This window comes from Penicillium citrinum (assembly GCF_028827155.1).
Source record: "Penicillium citrinum strain IBT 23319 chromosome Unknown utg000007l:1.0-2040159.0:1.0-2041076.0, whole genome shotgun sequence".
NCBI classification, from domain to species: Eukaryota; Fungi; Ascomycota; class Eurotiomycetes; order Eurotiales; family Aspergillaceae; genus Penicillium; species Penicillium citrinum.
In genome coordinates this window covers 882,717-903,305 of record NW_026622692.1, presented here as the reverse complement: position 1 = coordinate 903,305, position 20,589 = coordinate 882,717, and the positions used below count along the sequence as shown (strand labels likewise).

At 49.4% G+C, this 20,589-nt stretch overlaps 8 protein-coding genes across 8 annotated transcripts; 3 read left to right on the top strand and 5 right to left on the bottom strand.

Annotated features, from left to right (window-relative positions):
• Positions 1-167: 167 nt before the first annotated feature.
• N7469_008002 (uncharacterized protein) lies at positions 168-984 on the bottom strand (the record flags this gene model as incomplete). Its single annotated transcript, XM_056646920.1, has 3 exons — positions 168-601; positions 737-853; positions 918-984. 3 exons carry the CDS (start codon positions 982-984, stop codon positions 168-170), a joined length of 618 nt encoding a protein of 205 aa, XP_056498471.1.
• Positions 985-1,405: 421 nt separating this feature from the next.
• Positions 1,406-3,432, top strand: N7469_008001 (calponin homology domain protein; the record flags this gene model as incomplete). Its single annotated transcript, XM_056646919.1, has 2 exons — positions 1,406-1,572; positions 1,647-3,432. The coding sequence occupies 2 exons, from the start codon at positions 1,406-1,408 to the stop codon at positions 3,430-3,432; spliced, it is 1,953 nt and encodes a 650-aa protein (XP_056498470.1).
• A 503-nt stretch (positions 3,433-3,935) lies between these two features.
• N7469_008000 (uncharacterized protein) lies at positions 3,936-5,829 on the bottom strand (the record flags this gene model as incomplete). The annotated part of the gene is made up of 2 exons (XM_056646918.1): positions 3,936-5,647; positions 5,712-5,829. The coding sequence occupies 2 exons, from the start codon at positions 5,827-5,829 to the stop codon at positions 3,936-3,938; spliced, it is 1,830 nt and encodes a 609-aa protein (XP_056498469.1).
• An 898-nt stretch (positions 5,830-6,727) lies between these two features.
• N7469_007999 (ORMDL family protein) lies at positions 6,728-7,522 on the bottom strand (the record flags this gene model as incomplete). Its single annotated transcript, XM_056646917.1, has 3 exons — positions 7,319-7,522; positions 6,835-7,193; positions 6,728-6,778 (listed from the first exon to the last, which is right to left on the bottom strand). Exons 1-3 carry the CDS (start codon positions 7,473-7,475, stop codon positions 6,728-6,730), a joined length of 567 nt encoding a protein of 188 aa, XP_056498468.1. The 5' UTR covers positions 7,476-7,522.
• Positions 7,523-8,379: 857 nt separating this feature from the next.
• On the top strand, positions 8,380-10,185 carry N7469_007998 (zinc knuckle domain protein; the record flags this gene model as incomplete). Its single annotated transcript, XM_056646916.1, has 2 exons — positions 8,380-9,378; positions 9,442-10,185. 2 exons carry the CDS (start codon positions 8,380-8,382, stop codon positions 10,183-10,185), a joined length of 1,743 nt encoding a protein of 580 aa, XP_056498467.1.
• A 218-nt stretch (positions 10,186-10,403) lies between these two features.
• On the bottom strand, positions 10,404-11,671 carry N7469_007997 (putative haloacid dehalogenase-like hydrolase; the record flags this gene model as incomplete). The annotated part of the gene is made up of 4 exons (XM_056646915.1): positions 10,404-10,598; positions 10,668-10,830; positions 10,893-11,102; positions 11,508-11,671. The coding sequence occupies 4 exons, from the start codon at positions 11,669-11,671 to the stop codon at positions 10,404-10,406; spliced, it is 732 nt and encodes a 243-aa protein (XP_056498466.1).
• Positions 11,672-12,309: 638 nt separating this feature from the next.
• Positions 12,310-13,395, top strand: N7469_007996 (uncharacterized protein; the record flags this gene model as incomplete). The annotated part of the gene is made up of 1 exon (XM_056646914.1): positions 12,310-13,395. One exon carries the CDS (start codon positions 12,310-12,312, stop codon positions 13,393-13,395), a length of 1,086 nt encoding a protein of 361 aa, XP_056498465.1.
• Positions 13,396-14,451: 1,056 nt separating this feature from the next.
• On the bottom strand, positions 14,452-19,216 carry N7469_007995 (uncharacterized protein; the record flags this gene model as incomplete). The annotated part of the gene is made up of 2 exons (XM_056646913.1): positions 14,452-14,595; positions 14,660-19,216. The coding sequence occupies 2 exons, from the start codon at positions 19,214-19,216 to the stop codon at positions 14,452-14,454; spliced, it is 4,701 nt and encodes a 1,566-aa protein (XP_056498464.1).
• Positions 19,217-20,589: the final 1,373 nt, after the last annotated feature.

Below are 20,589 nucleotides of genomic sequence, written 5' to 3'. Positions count from 1 at the left end.
TGCCGGACTGCAAACACAAGTTGTCATTGGGCTTCATATCCGACCAAATTCGGTACAAAAAGCCACAAGAGCCATTTCGAACCAAGTTTTCAGAGCTGGGATCCTTTCTATTATTTGTATGAATTCCCGGGATGGTCGGGAGATAACGAGTGAATGGAAGACTTCTATCACACCGACGGTGCTTCCGTGATTTTACCTCCCGGTATTGTGCTCCTCATTGCTTGTTCTGTGTGTTCATCGCTTAGATTCAGGTGACCAGCCAGCTGGTTGCCAGCTGTCGCCGGGATTGCGATTGTCTGCCTTCGCCCAAGGATTTTCAGCATTGGGGGGGGTTGCGATTCGGTGGCGGGCTTGGTTTGTGGTGAGGCGTTCTGTGTGGTAGTTTCCGAGTTCTGAGGCTTTGCGTTTCCAGAGTCACCGGTTATTGTGTGAGTTGGATTATTGGGGTGAGGTTTGTCGAGGAAGGATGGTTTGCTGGCCCAACGCTCATCGGCAAGGCGGGCAAGTTGCTTGATCTGCATTTGTCGGACGACTTCTTGTTGCTGCTCTTCTACTGTTGGGGCATTTTCACGGACATATCGGAGCCACTGATGCCATTGTGCTAGTCGCATATGAAAAGTTAGCGCCGTCATCTCTTCCAGTGTGTCATGGTGTAAAAAATGAAGGTAGAGAGAGAGAGAGAGAGCCCAGGTCCAACCATCTGGACGTCCTTATATTCCATCTGGGTAGCACTCACGGGTAACTTGTACATCACTGAGATGCACTTTCGGGTCCGGCTTCAGCATTCGTCGCCATCGACTGGAATTCATATCATCTTTGTACTCCCAGAAAGTATTTCCGGCGAGATCCACGCCTGATTGACAAGTTAGCAAACCCGGCAAATTTCCACGGACGATTCTCGCAAGACAAAAACCAACCAGCAAGGCGAGATTTGCGCCAGGGGAGCTTGAGGCTCTTCCACTGAAACCAAAGACTGTTGACCATTTTGTGGGATGCAAATGGAAGAAGAAGTTGAAGCGTGGAGAAAAAGTGGTTCGCGCGGCGAGACCGTCAGAAACGTCATCGGCGGTCTCGGCATAAACAGTCCCCGGGCATTCCATTCCATCTCGACTCTCCTTTCCTTCTTCTTCTTCGTCTTCTTCTTCTTCACAGCCACAATCTTGCGCAATCTCCCTTTATTCTTTCTCTTATTAACTTGATACTCGCCCTCGTCGATCCTGGGTTCGATTTTGGTTCTTGTATATCTTTTCCTGATACCTAACTCCCCACTACTGGGGCCGATTAGGCAGACTTAAGCAAGGGGATACACACACATCCAAGGAGATCCTGCAACCACGACAAGTTCGCCTCTCCAGACTACCCGCGAAGATATTCAGATTCTATCACGATAATTGTGAATTGAACCATGGCTTCGGTCACCTCGTTGGACAAGGACCTGCGCAATATGCGCCTGTCCCGCTATACCCCGCAGGCAGCCGCGGAGGTACGAGACTGGATTGAGGAAGTTCTTCGTGAAAAACTCCCTTCAAATGATCTATTAGAGGCATTGAAAGATGGCGTGGCACTGTGCAAGTGAGTCTTTAATATTTCCTATTCTCCGTTTCTGTTTCCAATGCTAGTCAGCTAACCTCTTGATTCCGAACCAGACTGGTCAATCTGGCTGTATCGCCAGGTGTAAAGTATAAGCAATCTTCAATGCCATTCGTTCAGATGGAAAACATCTCACACTTCCTACGCGCATGTCAAATGGCTCCACTGAGCCTTCCCCCGCACGACGTCTTTCTGACAGTGGATCTCTACGAAGCAAAGGATCCAGCACAGGTCCTTCAATGCCTAGCAGCATTTAGCCGCCGAGCCAATATCCTTCACCCAGGTATATTCCCACGTTCAGTAGGTCCACAAAGCAAACGTGGGGTAGTGAGCCCCCATGCGACAGGATCCTCAAGTCAAGGATCATACACTCCTCGAACCGGCCGCGCATCCAGCAATGCCAGCGACGCCAATTCTAGCCTCACAGGTCGAGTGAGCCCCTCGAAGCCTGTCGGTACTTATAACACCTGGAGCAAGAAGAGTGACCAGGGCTCTCCCGCTCCGGCCTGGAATATCCATCAATATGGCTACATGGGCGGAGCCAGTCAGGGCAACCAAGGCATTGCGTTTGGATCTCGGCGACAGATCACTACTCCAAGCCCAGCCGTGCCTAGCTTAGCAGAAAAAGAAAAACACAGGCGCGAGGAGGAAGAACGAGTTCGTCAGGAAAACGCACGATTGGAGGAGCAACAACAAGTTCGTCAACGAGAGATCGAAGAGCAGGAAGCGAATGCCAAGATTGAAGAAGAGCGGCGATGGAAGGAAGAAACCGAGCGCCTGAGAGAGAAAGAACGCCAAGAGATGGAGGATGAGAAGAGACGCTGGGATGAAGAGAAACGACAATGGGAAGAAGAAGAGCAGCGACGAATTGCCGAGGAGAAGGCAGTCGAAGAGCGTCTCGAGCAAGAACGCCAACACCGAAAGAGTGCTCACGACGCCCGTCTCAATGGTCAATTCCTCAGCCAATACCAAGCTGATCAGGCCGCTACCAATGGTGGAGAGACGACCGCACCTGAAGAAACACCCGAGAGCCGCCGCATCAGGGAGCTTGAACGCGAACTAGAGCTAGCAAAAGAGAGAGAACGTCAGTATGAGACCGATCGATCAAGTCTTCAGGTTCAAAAGAGCGGCGATGACTCTCAATCTCGGAGTCGCAGTGCTCAACGCCGCAAGCCAGTGCCCCCGAAGCCAAGCTACGACCTATCGTCTCTCGAACAAGAACGCCGGATGTTGCGAACAGAATGGCAAACTACACAAGATATGCCCGCAGCGAAAGAGGAATCCGACGAGCCCGAAGAGCAAGCCGCGCCTCCACCTCCTCGACCACTCCCACAGCCAGTGCCTTCATCCCAGGCAGTACCATCACTTCCGCCAAGAGACCTTCCTACACCTCCTTCTCGACCTCTCCCAGATCCAATGGCGTACACCGCGAACCGTGGCCAAGAAAGCCGCGTAGACCGTTTCCTCGCCTCTAACCCAGCACCGCAAGCCGCTGCACCCTCCTCTCACAAGCCGCAAGACTATAGCACTACCTCAGAAGTCGACGCAGAAAACAGCCGCCGTCTAGCCTCGCAGCAGAAGACCAAGGCTGGTGGATGGGCATCGAAGTCACTGCTTGAGCGTGAGATGGAGCGTGAACGGGAGCGTCAGCGCGAGTGGGAAGAAAATCAAAAGCAGACACAGGCTGCTGCGCGTGATACTACCATGGGCTCAGGACCCGGCCAATCTTGGGATGTCCATCAATATGGGTACATGGGCGGTGATAATCAAAACCGGGGCGGTGTTGGATTGGGTGTTGGAGGTGCTCGTCGTCAAATCATCGGTCCTCGACCTCCGCCATGAACGTCTCTGCTTTTGGATAATTGCGCCTATCATCGAACGAAGATGCTATCATTCCTTTATTAACTTCACCTTCACCATGATTGGTCTTTACTATTCTTTTCCCTGCTCCTTTGCGTTGGCGACCTGGTGAATTATTCCTTCTGTCTTCTATGATTCCCTTCTGGAAATGTTGTGTTTGTTGCACGCACAGATCTTTCTATCTTTCTTCATACTTCAAGCCTACACTACGGTTGTAGATATCATTCAATATAATCTTGGAAACATTGATAATTCAAAATATTTGCCAATGCTATCCACGTACTAGCATAGCATGGTAGAAGTAATTCAGCTTCAAGGTTGAATTCGAGCATCCTGGGCTTGAATGAAGTATCCTTAGGATGAAATGCTGCTTCTACTGGCAGTGTACTAGAATTGTTCAAAAACAAAGAAATGAGATGTGCAATATTGATTGATATATCATGAATCATTATCGTCGTCAACATCATGAATGACTAGCTATCCGTTCAATGCTCTTGAGACTGCGGCTGCAGAACTTCCATGAGGAAAAGCAATCTATCACCACTCTCCATCAACCAAGACCACTCAAGAGATTCCTTTTGTTTCTTTGCTTGACTTCGCCGTATCTCATCCGTGGCTCTTTCAACCCGATTTTGAATTCCAGTTTGCAAAGCCTCCTCGAGAGAAGGTCGCATCTTTAGCATGCCGTTTCCAGCTAGGAGCACGATGAGAGCTTCGAGAAGAATAGATACCTTAGCGTTGTCGACAACGCTGGCATTAGCGGCTGCAAAGGGAAGGAAACATTGCTCTAGTTTATCCTGATCTAGATACTCTTGCTCGGTTTGAGGTGCAGCGCTCTCGAGCATATTGAACAGCAGCAGCTCACAAAGCGTAGTTTGTTCGGCATCGGCTGTTTGCCCGTGTGTCCCCTTCTCATCACCTGTAGGTCTTTGCTCTTTCTGCGATTTTTCAACCAGACCTGGCAGGATATATGGACTGATGAAAGCTTGAAAAACAGGGAAAGGCATGTGACGGATATGCTCAATAAAGTTATGGTAAAGATCAAGAACCGGCATAAAGGCAGTCGGAAGCTGATAGGATACTTTTGAGAGAAGGCCAAGCAATCGTTTGCGCAGATCAAGCGAGCCAAGTCCGCCTAGCGGGGAGACACCAACATCATGCAATGCTAAGGCCGGGTCTAAGCCCGCCGTTTCGCTGATATGTTCGTTGTCAGATGGATCTTTCGCATTTCGAGTTCCTCGCCTTGTACGTTTGGAGCGTCTGGCGCCAGCGGCCGAGGGAGACGTAGACTGCGAGTTGTCATTGTCCAACTCAGCACCAGCGGTAGCATCATCATCTGATTCGTCCTGAGCCAGGTAATCACCGTACTCCTCTTTGTCGATATCAACGTCGCGCTCTCTCTTCTTCACCTTTTCAGCTTTTCGGTCTGACCTGGCCTGTTTCAACTCTTTGGGGAAAACCTGGCGAAATTCATTCACAGCGGTCGAGCTACCATCTGCAAAGATGGACCTGATGATCCTGCGGTACTTTCCATGTCCGGTGCCAGCGGAGATGTATTGAAAAAGCAAGCTCTCCCGTAGGATGAGCGGGCCATCCTGATATCTTTTCAACGTCGATTGTTTGCCCGAGTTGCGCAAAGGGGTCTTATTAGTGGTTATTTCTGTATCTGGTGGGGTATTGTTGAGTATGCGTTCTCTTTCATTCCAATCATCCTGGAGTACATCGCACATAAATTCTAGCCAAATTTGCCAGCGCTCCCATCGTTCAGGGTGGAGTACGGAGCAGTTGAATGTCCAGCCAACAGCATGCCAGAAATCCTCAGCGCGAGACCAGAGGGAGCCCTCTCTTCCAAGTTTTATATTTAGGGGTTTGTGTTCTTTCGGTACTTGGTCCTCATTGTCATTCACATCTCCACGGTAGCGTCCTCCAGAGCGCAAAGTCTGATCATGTGTGAAAGCGAAAGCAATATCGAGTCTTGCTTCCCGTGGACTGACAAGAGTACCAAGAAGCCGTAGGAGTCGGAGTGCAATATGCGCAACTTCTTTTTCCTCCGAAGACGATGCCCGTGTTGTCGTAGCCGGATGAACGAGGAAAGTCACCGCGATCGCGAGATGTGGCGTTAGCGGGGTTATACATTCTGTCGAGGCATAGCTCCCCGAAGCAAGGGTATTGAAGAGGAGATTCAATGCTTGAGTATCTATGATAACGGTGCGCGTTAGCTATCGTGGGTTTCTGGCCGTGTTTCTAAGACGGAGACTAACAAAGTTTCTCTTCAAAAAATATACCAATATGTTGAACCAGTTCGAATCTCAGGGGCTTCGAAATTCGATACTCTGCGTTGCCCCACGGAGCCATCTCTTCAAGATGCTGCGATGGCATTGTGGACTGCTGGTCGCGTTCCATTTTATGGGATGCCCGAACACGCGCTTATCGATAAGGACTTAGTAATAAGAGAATTGAATGCAATTGGTGCGATTGAACAATAAAATACCACGATAGAGTTGGGACTTCTGAAAAGTGAAGATCGTCCCGGAAGAAGTTGTACGGAACAAAGAATGAAGTCGAAGTCGAAGTTGATATTGAATAGATGCGCCTTCCTTTTCTGGAGATAAACTGAGAGTCGTTGGTTGAAGATGTGAAAGGAAGGCGCGACTGGTGATTATTGCAAAACGGGCGCGCCTGCGAAAATTGCCAAGCCAAAAGAGTAAAACAGAAAAGGCTGACCAAAATTTGAAATAAACGAGGACTCTGTAAAAACTGTACACAGTTATGTGCTGGTGAACCTGATATTTGAAGTTTCTTCGAATCAGAATTACTGCTTACACTATGATGCAATGTCCCCCGCATGAGCCAAGCCAAGAAGAATCGATGAGGGACCTGCATGGTTCGCCGGTGCTGCAAGGTGCGTTTTAGCGGGACGCCGGTTAAACTAAAACTACACAGCTAAAACGAACTGTTGGAACAGATTATAGTGAATAACATATGCACGGCTCTAAAGCTGAAAGAAAATCTAGACAGGGACTGGGTCGTCAAAGTAGAGAGACTCGCAGTCCAGGTGACCGTATTTGCCAGGAGAAGAGAGAAGAAAGAGGAACAAGGTTACGATGGCCAACAAAGGATCAGGACCCCGTAAATTCAACAACGCAATGCAAGAGCCTGGTAGTAAGGCGATAAGAGGTGGAAAGGAAAGAAGAAGCTAGCTCGAAGGTCCGGTAGACGCCAATGTAGCAACAAGGGAAAGTAAAGGAAAGGAAAGTAGAAAAGAAAAGGCAAGAGACTATGACTCGTCGGGTAAATCGGAAAAGAGACCTATTCGCATGCGATGTGACTGGTAAACATGATTAGCGCGAGAACGACCCATGGTAAAATATGATGGATACTCACAAAAGGCAGCTTTGGAATGACCACTGCCAGAGTGGCTAGGCAATTGATGGTGAAATAGGTCAAGTCGTAGTGGGTGTAGTGGGTGCTGATAAGGAAAAGTACGATGGGAACACAGAGCAAGAACTTCTTGGTTGGCGTGTATTGATCACCATTGTCGATTTGCTCCCACATATTGAGGTTGTCGTAGGCACCGGCATTGAACTCGAACGGAATGCCCCGCACCCAATGGAACATGAGGAACGAGCCAAACATATAGCTGATGTTGGTCAGAGTCCATGAGGTTTCCTGTGACACGCCCGGGATGATATCGTAGAAAATTTTGAGAGCAGCAATGCAGACGAAGTGGATAGTCCACGCTCCTGTTCAGAAAAATAGCTTTCGCGTCAGTCTTTGAATTGCTTCCATTTTCTTTGTCCACGGTGTCCGCAGTTGATAGAGAAGAGATTTGGCGGAGAGGCAGGTAGAGAGGATAGTTCCCACTTACCCTTCGCATTCACCCAGTTGGCATTGAGGTTCGGTAACGCAGCTTGGTCGCTAGTATGTTCGATGGACTCGGGAGGTTCCTGGTAGATGAGACTGCTGGAACGTCGCCGACGGCCCTGCTTCTGGGTATTGGGTGACAGTCGCTGTGGCCCGTCCATTTCCGGAGCAAATGATATGGTACGCGAGACCAATAGGGAGGATTTGGAAGTATCAGACGCCAGCTTGACTGGAGTGATCTGGTCGACGGTTGGGTTTGATCGGGGGAAAAGGAGCGTGGGGATGAAGTGACCGCGTGGAGTCGGGCGGATCGGGGGTCTCGGGGAGGGGAGTCACGGGGGCAGTCTGGTTCTCGGCTGTTTCTCCTTTATTTATGTTGTTTTTTTTCTCGGATAACCCCCCAAAAGAAAAAAAAGGCCACGCGGATTAATATTATAGAAAAGAAGATTAGGGGAAGCAGGGGGATATAAGGAAATATCAAGAAAGGCAAAAAGGGTGAAGAGGCAAAAAGGTGCAAAGTTGAAGATTTGGCGTGAAGCACGTGCGCGCCACCAGGCAAAAGCCGATTTTGTTCTTTAAAAATTGGCGAACGCCATTGTGCCCCTTTATTCTACTCTATTAAATAATGTAATTATATGGGATTGATGACTTCTATGTGTCAATCTTTACAGATAATTTATATATATTCAATCATAGCCTGGGGGTAATAGAAGCAGTACTATGGAGGAGCTACTGGGAGTAAGATGGATGCTAAGACTGAGACTCTATCTAAACATAGGTATTATGTGCTATTAATATGTACCCCTTGGCCGTCTATAATCAATTTCTTTTACTAGTACTACTAACTATAGCCATAGTAGTAATTACGGAAATAGCATACTCTACATCTAATTGATTAACAATCTATTTTACTGATCTTATTTGAATTCGCAAATTTACAGCCAACTTCCCTGCGGTTGTGGTCTCCTCCGCCCGCCGTAAAATTTTGCCGTGAATCTCGACTCTTCAAACTAGACTCCGTCCACATCATCCCCTCCCGCTATAACCTTCGCGCCAAAAAGAAAGATGCCTGACTCTGGGGACGAGGCCGACTCACGTACGGCTACTGTTGGCGCGCCTCGAACCGGAAAAAAGGCCGCCTCCCGCAATGCACACGACAGCGACTCTCGTCCCACGAAGAAACAACGGCGGAATCAACCCGCCGCTGATCTCGCCGTGGAGGATTTTGTTCCACGCGGGGGATCTTTCAGCGAAAAACCTCTTGAGGTCGACCCTGATGATACTTCAAGTTCTGGTTCAGGCTCAGACTCGGAATCAGACAGTGATTCTAACCCCACGACCGTGAACCCCCATGCAGGCAGTACAGCACCCGCCGTTAGTTGGAACCGAGGGACGAAGAATGCCGTGCGCACGACGTTGGGAAAACGCAAGCCTCAGTCTCAGTCTCAGTCCAAGCCTCAAACAAGCCCCCAATTAGCCCAATCGAACGCGACATCCGCGCAATTTGACGCGGTAAATGAGAAATATTGGCGCAGTCGCAGTGATTCTGCTTCCTCCGCGGGCAGCGACGTCGCAAAGAAGGATGAGGCCCCGGAGAACGAAGATAGCTCTTCTGAAGAAGGCGAAATGGATTCTCCGAGTGATTCTGACGATTCAGAATCATTAGACTCTGAGGCCGATGATTCAATCATGCTCAACATTGGGACAAAGCATGAACAGGCGGCCGATGACTACGACCCAGAGGTTCTAGAGTTGGACTCGGGCCTTGCAAATGGCAATACCAACGGTGATACACATGGTATCTCTAATAGAAAGAGGTCAGACTCCCTCCTGGATCCGAAATCTTCATTGGCAGAATCAAAAGAAGAGGCGTTCCAAATATTCAGTCGAAGGTATCCAACCGCTCCCGTCACTCTGGTGGACTTGTCAAAATCAGATCTGGAGAAACAAGCCAAGTTCCTGTATTGGGATCTTGAAATTCATACACTGGATCTTCAATTGCCAATCGGTTGCGTTGAATGTCTGCGCCAGGGCCACATGGCTGAAGTGTGCCCAACAAAAGAAGTAAGTCGCATAACTCCCCTCAATCAGTGCGTATATGTTTCTCTGTATACTAATTTAACGTAGTGTGAGAACTGTGGTGCGTGGAATAAACATTCAAGTTCGCTTTGTCCCACATGGCGGCGATGTTTACGGTGCCGGGAGAGAGGCCATCAAGAAGAGCAGTGTTCGTCAGCTTTGAAGTGCCCTGCTTCCGAGGTCCCTTGCGATTTATGCGGCAAACCTCATCTTGAAACCCAATGCGATCAACGCTGCGCATTCCCCACACGGGAAATCGTCGACGCATCTTGTGAGGTCGGCATGTCGTGTGCCCGTTGTGCAAGCGGTCAACATCTGATTGGCGACTGCCCTTCAGTCATATACCCTTCCTATTCATCATCGACCTTCTCACTCAAGGACATCGACCCTACAACGATAATCAATCTCAGTGCTGGTCCCATCCCTCGAAAAATGGGGCCAGCAGCAAAGGCTGGTCCGCCACCCAATCGCCCTCCTAAGGGACCAAACAGGGGAGGTCGGCGAGGCGGCGGAGGTGGAAATGGTGGTAAATCTTTCTCCTCAGATAGCAGCGACGATATGCCGCGTGGTGGTAAGAAGCCACCACTATCTCGTGGAAGAGGTCGTGGGGCAATTCGATTCGGGGGTGGACTCGGATCTGATCAACCACGGGGGAAACCCCCTCCCAAGCGAACGATATCTCCTCTACCACGCCGCGGTCCCCCGCCGCCTCCGAGAGGGGGCGGAGGAGGAGGAGGAGGAAATCGAGGTCGTGGCGGCGGACGTGGTGGAAAGCGAGGTAGAGGACGGTAGATCGACCACGCTGGCCGTGTATCATGAGCATCTTTACGAATACCATACACTGTACATTTCCCATCTCGATGCCGTACCTTGACTTCCTTTTCATTACTCGAGTGAAGAGTTGAAAAAGAAATCTACTGCTAGTAAATATCTTGATATGAGTACCTCGAACTATTCTATTCTAAATTGTCAGAAGATTTGAGCAACCTTCGCATGAAGCTAGATCTTCTCTATTCTCTAAGTTGATCTTCGCCTCGATGCCCTTCAAAACCTTGCTCGAGGATATCAATTAAATCATCCAGACGCTCGATACAAAGATCCGTATGAGCATGCTCACGGAGATGACCATTCCGCTCATTCACAAGCAACACCGTTGCCGCACCAGCCATATGGCCAGCCGTCATATCGTCAAGGCTATCGCCAACCTATGACCAGTTAATCATTTGTCAAAGTATGAGAACAGACAAAGCACCCATGGCTAAGTTCAGACGTACCATAATAAGATTCTCTGCGCGATTTGGCAGTCCCCATTCCCCAGCAATATGCAAAATACCCGCAGGATCAGGCTTAGGTAGTAAATTCGGAGTATCTCTGGTGATTATAGGTAGGAAGACATGGCGCGAAAGGTGATTCTGAATGAGATACCGGACGGGAGCTCTTTGCATTGCATTAGTGAACTTGAACTATAAAGTGAGTTGAGGATAATATGGATGTGTTACTCAAAGTTTCGGGTGCAAAGGGCTCGTCGTAGTCCGCGCGATTTAATATAATCCATTAAGCGCGCGAGGCCAGGTTGTGGTTGTTGGTCGAGCATCGCACGTCGTTCAACATCTTGGACTTTGGAGACGGCTGCGGCTCGTTCTTCTGGACTTTCAAGCTCGCGGATATGGTGGAGGATATCTACAGAACGGTCGATTCCGAGAGCCTCTCTAGATTTTAGAGCTCGGTATCAGATATAGACTCTTCATATGAAGTTTGAAGCCCTTTTTTAACGGTGATATCCGAGTCATTCTGACCCGGGGTGTCGTTTCTCTACTTTCAAGATTCTGGGTAGAGTGAAGCCACGAGTGTTAAACTCACCTCATCTCAATGAACATCTGATGTTGTGGAAGACTAAATATCGATCAGTAACGGTTTGGATAAGGTCAAGAGTGTGAGTTCGAGTTTCCCGAGGGATCTCTAGTTGTCCCCGGGATTGCATGCCATGAGAGCATCCAAGCAGTGTAAATGCAAGCAACAATTTGGTATAGCCAAGGCCCTGCGGACCCGGACAAGGACTTCACGATAATGAAAATGATGGGCTCGCTTTCTGATATAAAGAATTGACTTACCACAGAGTCCCATCCACATCAAACACAATCCCCTTCAGCATCGGCGCATCCGATTTCCGAGTGGTGTCCAGAGGCGCGAAACGCCGGGGACGGAGATAATGGCAATCTGTTCTCGCCGTCGACATGATGAATGATTGCGCAGACCTCAAGGAGACACGAGTGGTCATGGGAATTATTCAAGTTTGAGGCAGAAACGGGAACCCAATAAGATTTGTCGGAGTTGAAGTTGAAGTTGACGCTGCGGTCTGTCCCTTTTACGGCAAGGCAAGTCTGGCACGGCGGGGGCCTCGATGGATTAGCGCCGATTCCGGATCTGTCATACTTCACATCAGATCAACCAAAATGAACTTACTTGAATTGTTTAGTATTTAGAGCAGAATGGTTTGTATAGAAAGAATATTCATATGCTTATGAATACATTCAATTCAGTGTCCATAGATTCTACACTATTGTAGTAGATCAATACTGTCCAGCAGCAGCCGTCGATGACTGACTGAAGTAAATCTTGGAGATTAAAATGTATATACATACTTCAATATCAAAGCTTGAGATATCCAGATATATTCCATATATTACTACTATTCATAGTAAAAGTGTCTATACTACCACTCTTAGTTATACTGGGCCAGAGGTATGGCCCAGCAAAATGGGTACAGTCCGGGCTGTTCCTTCCTCCTCCCACTTCCTCTCCTTCACCTCCTCAACCTCCCCCCCCAAAAAAAAAAAAAAAAGAATAAAAAAAAAAACATGGCACCCTCAATCCTCCCTCTCTTTATTATTCAAGTGGTACAACTTGGCAGTCAAAATGTCCGCCATCACTCGACATGTTTGTCACACACATGCCAATCTTCCCATCTCTCTATGGAAAACGTTATCTCTCACTCTCGCCCTCTTCTACCTGCAACTCATCTATGCCATATCATTCATCGCCCGACCCTTTTGGAGCTCGAACCTAGACTTTCCACCTTTCAGGCAGACCATCGAGCGTGCGGAGACATTTGTTATCGATATCATCCTGGATATCGTTCCAACTTCGCAATATCGTTCCCCGGCCCCGACCATTATCAACGACGATGCCATTGGCCGGCGCTCTCTACTCGCCTTCCAGAGGTCGATCCCTCTCACAGAGACCTCTCCACGTGTAGTCACAAACGCCTCGGTGCCTACAGTTCCTCCTAAGATGCCCCAGTGTTACCCCAAGCCCCCGAGTGTCCATGGCCAACCATCATCGAATCAGAAAGAAATCCAAACTGAAACGATGCGTTCGACGCATACAGAGCGTTTTACAAAGGCGAATGACTCCGGTACTTCCATCTATGGGACAGCGAAGAAAACCTCTACATCTACCCGCCCCAAGTTATCCTCAATGTTTGAAAAGGATCAAAAACATCATGCGAATCAGCCAGTGCAACCTGGACCTGGACCTGGACTGGGACCCGACACTTTTACTGAAACCGGGACAGCAGCTGGAAACAGAGAACGAGTGACTACAACCGTGACTCAGGAAGAAGAACACGAAGAAGAAGAGTTGACAGTACATATCATGGAGATTTCACCACGCGCAGATTCAGGCTATGATACCTCTCAACCCACTGCACCTGTCACAGACTTGCCTAAGCCGATAGTACCAATGGAGAAATCTCCTGCCAGCTCATTTGATGGGCCTGGTGAGGTCGATACCGGGAAAGCACCCCATGATGCCTCTTCTCATTACACGAATGATAGTTCCCTGTCCCTGGGAGCTTCTCGCGCAGCCAAATCTCATTCCACAGAGAGCTATCCAGGACAATTCCCTGTCAGTGATGGCGTGGAATATAGTTCTTTGGCGACAGCCGAATACGCATTTCGAGAACGAGGGACAACTAGCGCGCGACCTTTTTCGGATTATTAGAAGGAAAAATGCTTACTCCCAAGTACATTGGGGTTTAAAGTGTATATTGGTGGGCTTCGTCATTGATGGTGTCAAAAGCCAATCAGTGTCACTCCTGTCTGCATGATGCTCCTTTTCTTTTGTTCTCCCTTGCGGTTTATTGTCTTTCTGTGCGCAAATACTGGCGTTTGGTTACCTCAGTTGTGTTTTATGTTTAACTCCCCCATGACTCTTATCTGTGTCTTGCTGGGATATATCCAGCATCCGTTCGTTAATAAAATCCTAGTCAAGAAGTAAATGAGTTTTCAAGGTGTTTAAATAATAGTACTAGCTCAGGTTTATGACCAAGACTCGGCTATAAGAGAAGCAAGCAATTATCGCAGTAGATCCATGAATTGCCGATATTTTGTAGCTCAGGCTAGCATCGTGCGCTGCCTTTTAACTTGTACAAGGTTGTATGATAGGAAGTTCAGAAATCATACTACTGAAAATAGAATACACATTTCAACTTTAAAATAACAGATAAAGATATGAATGTTAAGCCCTTAAAACACGCCTCTGGAGAGGCGTGTTTGATTGTTTGATCATTTAGATTAACGAGAATACTCCCGATAGAGCTACTCCAGTCCATACCCATGGTGTCAGAAAATAAAATGTCTGACCAGAACTTCTGGTTGAAATGAACAAAATTGCCAGAGAAAAAAAAAAATAAATAAATACGAGCCTGGAAAACGATCCATGGAAATCGACCAATTACATGACCTTCCCAACTCTTTATACTTCAAATTATTAACATCCGAATTCATACCCAGAAAGAGAAAAAGTTTGCCCTGTAATGCAGATTGCTCATAGATCGGAAGAAAGGAAAGAAAAGTTGTAAAAAAAAGGGAAGAACAGAAAACAAAATGCCAACGCAACCAAATAATCGTTTCTGTCGTTATAGGCGTAATACGCCGACTCGTCACGTACAAATAATAGTAAGTCAAGGAAGAGAAGAGTGGAAAAGGGGGAAAAAGCATAAAAGGGCATAACTCGCTAAGAAAAGAAATACATTCCCGGGGTATCACAATGCTGGTCTTAATAGTTATCATCATAATCGATCTGCATCGGACTGCCTCGGTATTGAGTGCGCTTAATGTTGCTGGGGCTGTAGTTGCCGCCGGATGTGAGGGGACGAGGACCCGTTGGTTTGCGGGTGGGAGGGGAGCGGATTGCAGAGCCCTGGGTGGAGTTAGCATGATTGATTCCGACTGTATTGAAACGGGGAGGGGGGATAAAAACATACCCTTGAGACGATGCGGTCACTGTAAGACTGCTGCTCGTCGTCTTCCGGGACCTTAGGAGGTCGCTCGGGGATGAGTGGGCCGTCGTCTTTGACCTTTGGTGGTCGAGGGGGACCGGGGTTGCGGGAGCTCGCGTCTGAGTATCCCGCATCCGAAATAGGGGACAGACGGCTACCATTGCTGAAGCGTTGTTGATTAGGGTTGACAGCTGGTAGACTGGAATTCGAGCCCCAGTGGTCTGAAGACGGGGATTCAGGTGTAGCATACGTCTGTGCTTGTGTCTCAAGCTGATTCTGGTAGCGGCCAGTCGGGCCCTGTCGAGGCTGAGGGTGTTGCAGATCAAGACTGCCACGGTGGGCACGGTACTTGGGTGCTTCTGAAACCTGTGAGGGCACTAGAGGCGATGGAGGGCGGTTCTCTTGTTGATCGACCTCATCCAGGGTATATGTAGATCTGATACGGTCATCTCCTTCGGGATCGTAGTAATTGCCAGACTTATAGGTGTCTGCAGCTAGGTCGGATCCAGAACGAGAAGCCTCGGAGTATGGTCGTTCTTTACGGCCAGGCTGGATACTGTTGCGAATATTGTCACCCATAGATGTAGCGGTGGACTTGGACCAGCGCGAGATCTTAGGGAAGATCGATGAGCTGCTTGACTTGTGCTTGCGAGTCTTATCTGAGGCTTTGGGCGTTGTCTCGGTGCTTCTGGTCCCAGTTGCCACTGGCTTTCGGGGCGGAGTGTTGAGAGGCAGAGAGCCAGCCCTCTCATGGCGAGCGGGCGGCTTGACAGGGAGGTGAGCAGTCATATAGGCATCATTCTCATCAATCTCAAGATCCTCATCTTCCTCATCTTCTTCGGGTACAGTGCTGACACGGGGGTCTGCACCAGTTTGTCGAGGGCTGCCCATGTAGGAAGGGCGGCCGCCCATAGCAGCACCATTCTGGCCATTTTCGTAACCAGTTGGATCCATGCTTGCTCTTCGAGAAGGAACACCATCCTGACCAGCGCGCAACATTTCAACCTCCTCAAGGAGGTGCTCGAGCATGTCTTCGATCTTGGTCAGATCATTGCCTGACTTCCCACTCAGACCCTTCAGAGCACGCTTGAAGATGTTTGCTCTTTTGGCTTGCATCTCGTCGTTATCGATGTTATTCAATTGACGATTCCGAGAGCCACTAGGAGGCAGAGGGCGAGGACCACCGAGAGCCCTGTGTGTTCGCTCGTGTTGTTTGTCGCTCGAATCCATAATCAACTCATCCTGCTCGGCAATGAATTTCTTCATCTGTTCAAAAGAGGTACGCATCTCGGCGGCGCTTCGAACCAGAGTGACAAGAATCTCGGTATCTCGGGCATTTCGTTGGGCATCACGAACGGTAAGATGATCCATGAGAGCAACGATGTCTTTGGACTGAATTCTTTCAATGCCTCGACCGGTGGCGCTGTCGTAAAGCGGCGAGCCCACGCCGTGGGAATAACCACTAAAATGTCGCTGGTGGCCACTGGAGAACGGGTCTTCATCAACGGGACTCCCAAAACCGCCTTCAAGACCTCGGGCTCCCTGCTTGGGTGTACCGATACTTGGAGACATGGGATTGGCAGCAGACCCGTAGCCTTCATCCTTGGCTCCGGGAGGAGTACCAAACAGTTGGCCGGCCTGCTGGTCAACAACGAAGTCATCGCCTCCAAAGATATTCCGGGCTGTCTCATAGTACTCAGCGTCCAGACTGCGCTGCTGATCTTGGTCAAGATTCTTTGCGCCCTGCTCATAGTAGGGTGCTTGATCCGCCGGGGACCTCGATGCGTAACCCCAGTGATCTTGAGCGCTTTTGGCAGGGCCCTGAATGATGGAAGGGTTGGTGTTGATCTCAGACTCGCTCTCTTGACTGGGCTCCTCATCGGCACCTGGACTGTGCATGGCTCTAGCAGCTGCACCTGCAGCTATTCCTGCCGCCATTCCTGTCGCAACACCAGCTTCATCAAAGTCATCGATAGACTGGGTGACGCTTTGAGGTGGAGATGAAGCACCGATTCGTCGAGGGAAGGAGGTTTCATCGGGACTAGAGGCATCCTGACGTTGCTTGAGGGGGCTTCCACGCTTTTCAGGGCTTCGGCTCGCTGCGCGCTCAGCGAACTCAACCTGGGAGCGGTTTCCGGATGTTTGAGACTCGAGAATGGATCCATCTATCAGAGTGGCGACAGCCGACTCAACAGCGACTGGATGAACGAATTGGGGGTTTGCAGCAACACCCGTGGCTACATTGTGACCCTCTTTCACCTTGTCCATGAAATCAACATCACTATCATCATTCTCCTCGAAGGACAGTCTTGACTCTTCGTCAGGGCCATAGTAGTCATCCTCTCCAGAAGCACGGCGCGATTGCTCGTATCCGAGCTCTGTGCCTTCCTCGCCGTCAAAAGCCCGGACTTGACTGCTGGGGCTGGGACCATCTTGCCGCGTAGACCGAGCGAGGTTCGTGCTCGGAGCAGAGGATAAGGATTCAATTGACAGGCGAGGCTCTGGCTCCCTTTGGACGTCGGCAACCTGTCGATTTTGATATTGTGGAGCACGTGTCTCGGTGTGGTCGCTGGCCACGCTTTGAATAGGGCTTAATGCGCGACCTGCCTCGTATTGCTTTTCGGGCGACGCTCGTTCTGGATGGGCAGCGTCGAGAAGGTTGGCAGCGGCGGCAGCGGCAATAGCCCAGTCACCACCAGCTGCTCCAGGAGATTGGCTCTTCTGATGCAAATCATGATCGGAAGTACTGTGCATTGAGAGGTTATGGTGTGACTGGTTGCCATGGCGCATTCCAAGATCATTTCGAGAGTCCTGAGGTGTACGGGTAGGCGTTCGTGATGTTGGGGAAACAACTTGTCTTGGTGAGCCACGCGAGATCTCAGCTTGCGATAGCCTCTTGCGGGGGGTTGGACTCTCGGTGCGTTCCGAGATCAACGAAGCTCTTGTCAATTCTGAATCAATTTCGCTGCGCATGGGCATTGGAGCCACGTTGTGCCTTTGGAAAACGAGTTCGGTCTCATTGTAGTTGTCCGCACTCTTGCGTGAGCCACTACCTCTTCTTTCCGATTTTTCTGTCTGGCCAAGACTAGATTGAGAGTCATGCTTTTTCAGCGAGGCGGCAGTAAGAGCCGAGCCCACACGACCGGCGGCGTGCGCATCGCGAAGGCCTTTGCTCTTTTGTCTGCGGATCTTGTCCTGCTCGGAAAGATCTGGCCGACCCCATTTAACCCAGGCAGCATCGGATATTTCACTGCTTTTGCTTGACTTGCGTTCCTTATTTTGCTGAGCAGGCTCGCCGGAAAGAACAATACCCTCGTCTTTGCTATCTTTGTTCAATACAACACGAGGCTGAGGTTTCATCACGTCCGGAGCGCTAGAGTGCTTTGACAAACGCCGACCTAACTCATCTCGAGAACTAGTCGAGGAATAGGATGTCGTCATGTCCCTGTCAAACTTGGTTGTGTTGGTCATGACCTTTTGATCCTTCTTAAGCTCCTTGAGCTCGGGTAGGATCAAACGTCGAATAGCATCTTCGACGGTCTCCAGAAGCTTTGGATTATTGATAGAAGTCTTTGAAACATTAGAGCGAACATTAGAAGAGACAGCCGAGCTCAGAAGGCTAGATTCGGGGCTGGTAATATTATGATCCTCGTCTCCAGATTCATGGCGTTTGCGCCGGGAAGACTTGGGCTCAGCCTCCAAGTAGTCCTTCGCAGCGCTTCTGTGCTTGCTCCTGCTCTTGTGCCTACCACTTAAAGTCTCCTGTGGAGAGCCACTGAGTTTTTCAGCAACTCGATGGGCAATACGCTCCTTGCTCAGACTGCGACTCCGTCGGCGGGCAGGTGTCTTCAAGAGATCTTGACCCTCCCTACTTGCAGCCCGCTCATTACTTTGACTGCGTTTCCTGTGGGGGCCAGCAGATGACGTATCGAGCATACTGTCCGCAGGCATGGAAGAGATATCGGAAGATGGCACCATCATGGATCGGGTATCGCGCGAGAAGGTGGACAGTTCACTACCTCGGTCACGATTCATAAATTCAATCTCGACGGGTTGTTCACCCTCCTCAGCCGAGTTGCTGTCACTTTCATCAACGCCCGAATCGGCGACCTGTTTTTGTTTGGACGATGGCGATGAGAGAGAGATGCGGTGGGTAAAAGAGGGCTTGCGACTGTGGCCCGCTTCCGCGATTTGGATGCGATCCTTATTTTTGGATCTTTTTGAGCCGGAGGGTGTCACTCGAACGCGCACACTGGGTCTAGAAACTACACCTCCGGGGCCTTTCCCACCTTCAAAATATTCGATGAGAAGGGAGGTCTGAGAATCCCGATTAGAGCGAGACTGGTTGTCGTCCCGGTCCCGATGGCGCCGGGTGGAGACAGTAATGGGGCTACCGTCGTCCGGGATCGAGTACGACGTCTTGTCTGTGCGGCGAGAAATGTCAGTTGCCAGATCTGTGCCCGTCGTGCTATCGCCTGGGTTGGTATCGACAAGGGATTCTGTGGGAGCTGGAAGAATTGGTCTGCGGGTATCGACCCCCATGGTGGAGACTTCCTCTCTTCAGCCCGACAATCGCATGCTCCAAGTGGGAGAATGGAGTATAGCAACGGGACTGCAGATAAAGAAGGGGATGGTTGGTCACTCTGATGATGATTTTGATGATGGTGCTCCGTGTTTGTTGACACCGATAGTGGATAGTGGAATAGTGGGGGTGGATTGGAAGAGAGAGAGAGGGAGGGAGAGAGGAGTCACAGAGAGGAATGGAAGGGAAGGAGATCGGACAAGAGACCGGGGTTGGGCAGAGAGGCAAGGGACAGAGATTCTGAAGAATGAGATTCGATGGGATTAAGCGTACCAGCGCAGACACCTTAAACCGGTGGAAAGAGAAGAAGAGTAGAAGACAAAAACGAAGAAGAGTCAAGGAGGGAAAAAAAAAGCAACTGGAATGGGGTTGCTTGTTAGCGGGAGGTGTGAACGAGCTCCGCCGATCCCCTCACATGAAAATAAAGACGATTGTCGATGATGGGAGTGGAAAAAAAAAACCACAGAAAGGGTGAAACGAAAGAGAGAGAGAGAGAGATTTTCAGATAGATGCGAGGAGTATGGGAGCCAAAGAGGAGGATTCACAAGGTACGATTAAATGTAAGATTGGAGGAAATAAAGTCGTTGCCCAGCCTCAATTTGGGAGGGGAGGGCAGTCTTTTTGCTGTTCAAAAAAAAAAAGGATGGCTGGATGGAAAAGTATTGGGGAGGTTACGGATCAGCGGGGGATGCATACAGAGAGTACCTGAGCGGTACTTTTCTATCAAACAAACGGAGCCATGGATTGGGCTGCGGATCTCGGATGAGTTCCTTGGTTCTATGGAACTACGGAGTTCTCCAGAATATCTTCTACTGTACTCCGTAACATAGTATGTATACCATACTCCGTACAGGAGTATGTATTCTACAAACTAGACTTTGTGAGATTTTCACCCGATTGCTGGGGTGACATCTACACATCTGGAATTAGTTTACTCCGTACATACATAGTAGTACACTCTTTAGATCCATCATTTTCTCTTCTCGAATGAAGTGGCTGGCGGACACCGCCTTACACATTACACTATCAATACTGTCAACCTCCCAACTTCCCACCTATAATTTCTAATTTCTACCTTTCAACATCCATTCTTCATCGGTATCCCCCTTGACAAAAAGATAATTATTGGCCTATTAGTTGTACGGGGTACAGCTCACGGGCCATTACCTCTCTGTGGGACCCTACAATCGGCCGAGGCGTCAAACCGGTTCGACGAGAGGTGGTCGTCCAGACGACAACAGACCCTGGTGCCTATGGAGTCTCGGTGATTGGCCCCACACACTGCCAACGCATCCAACTCATCACACCTCCAGCACAATCCAGTAGACATACT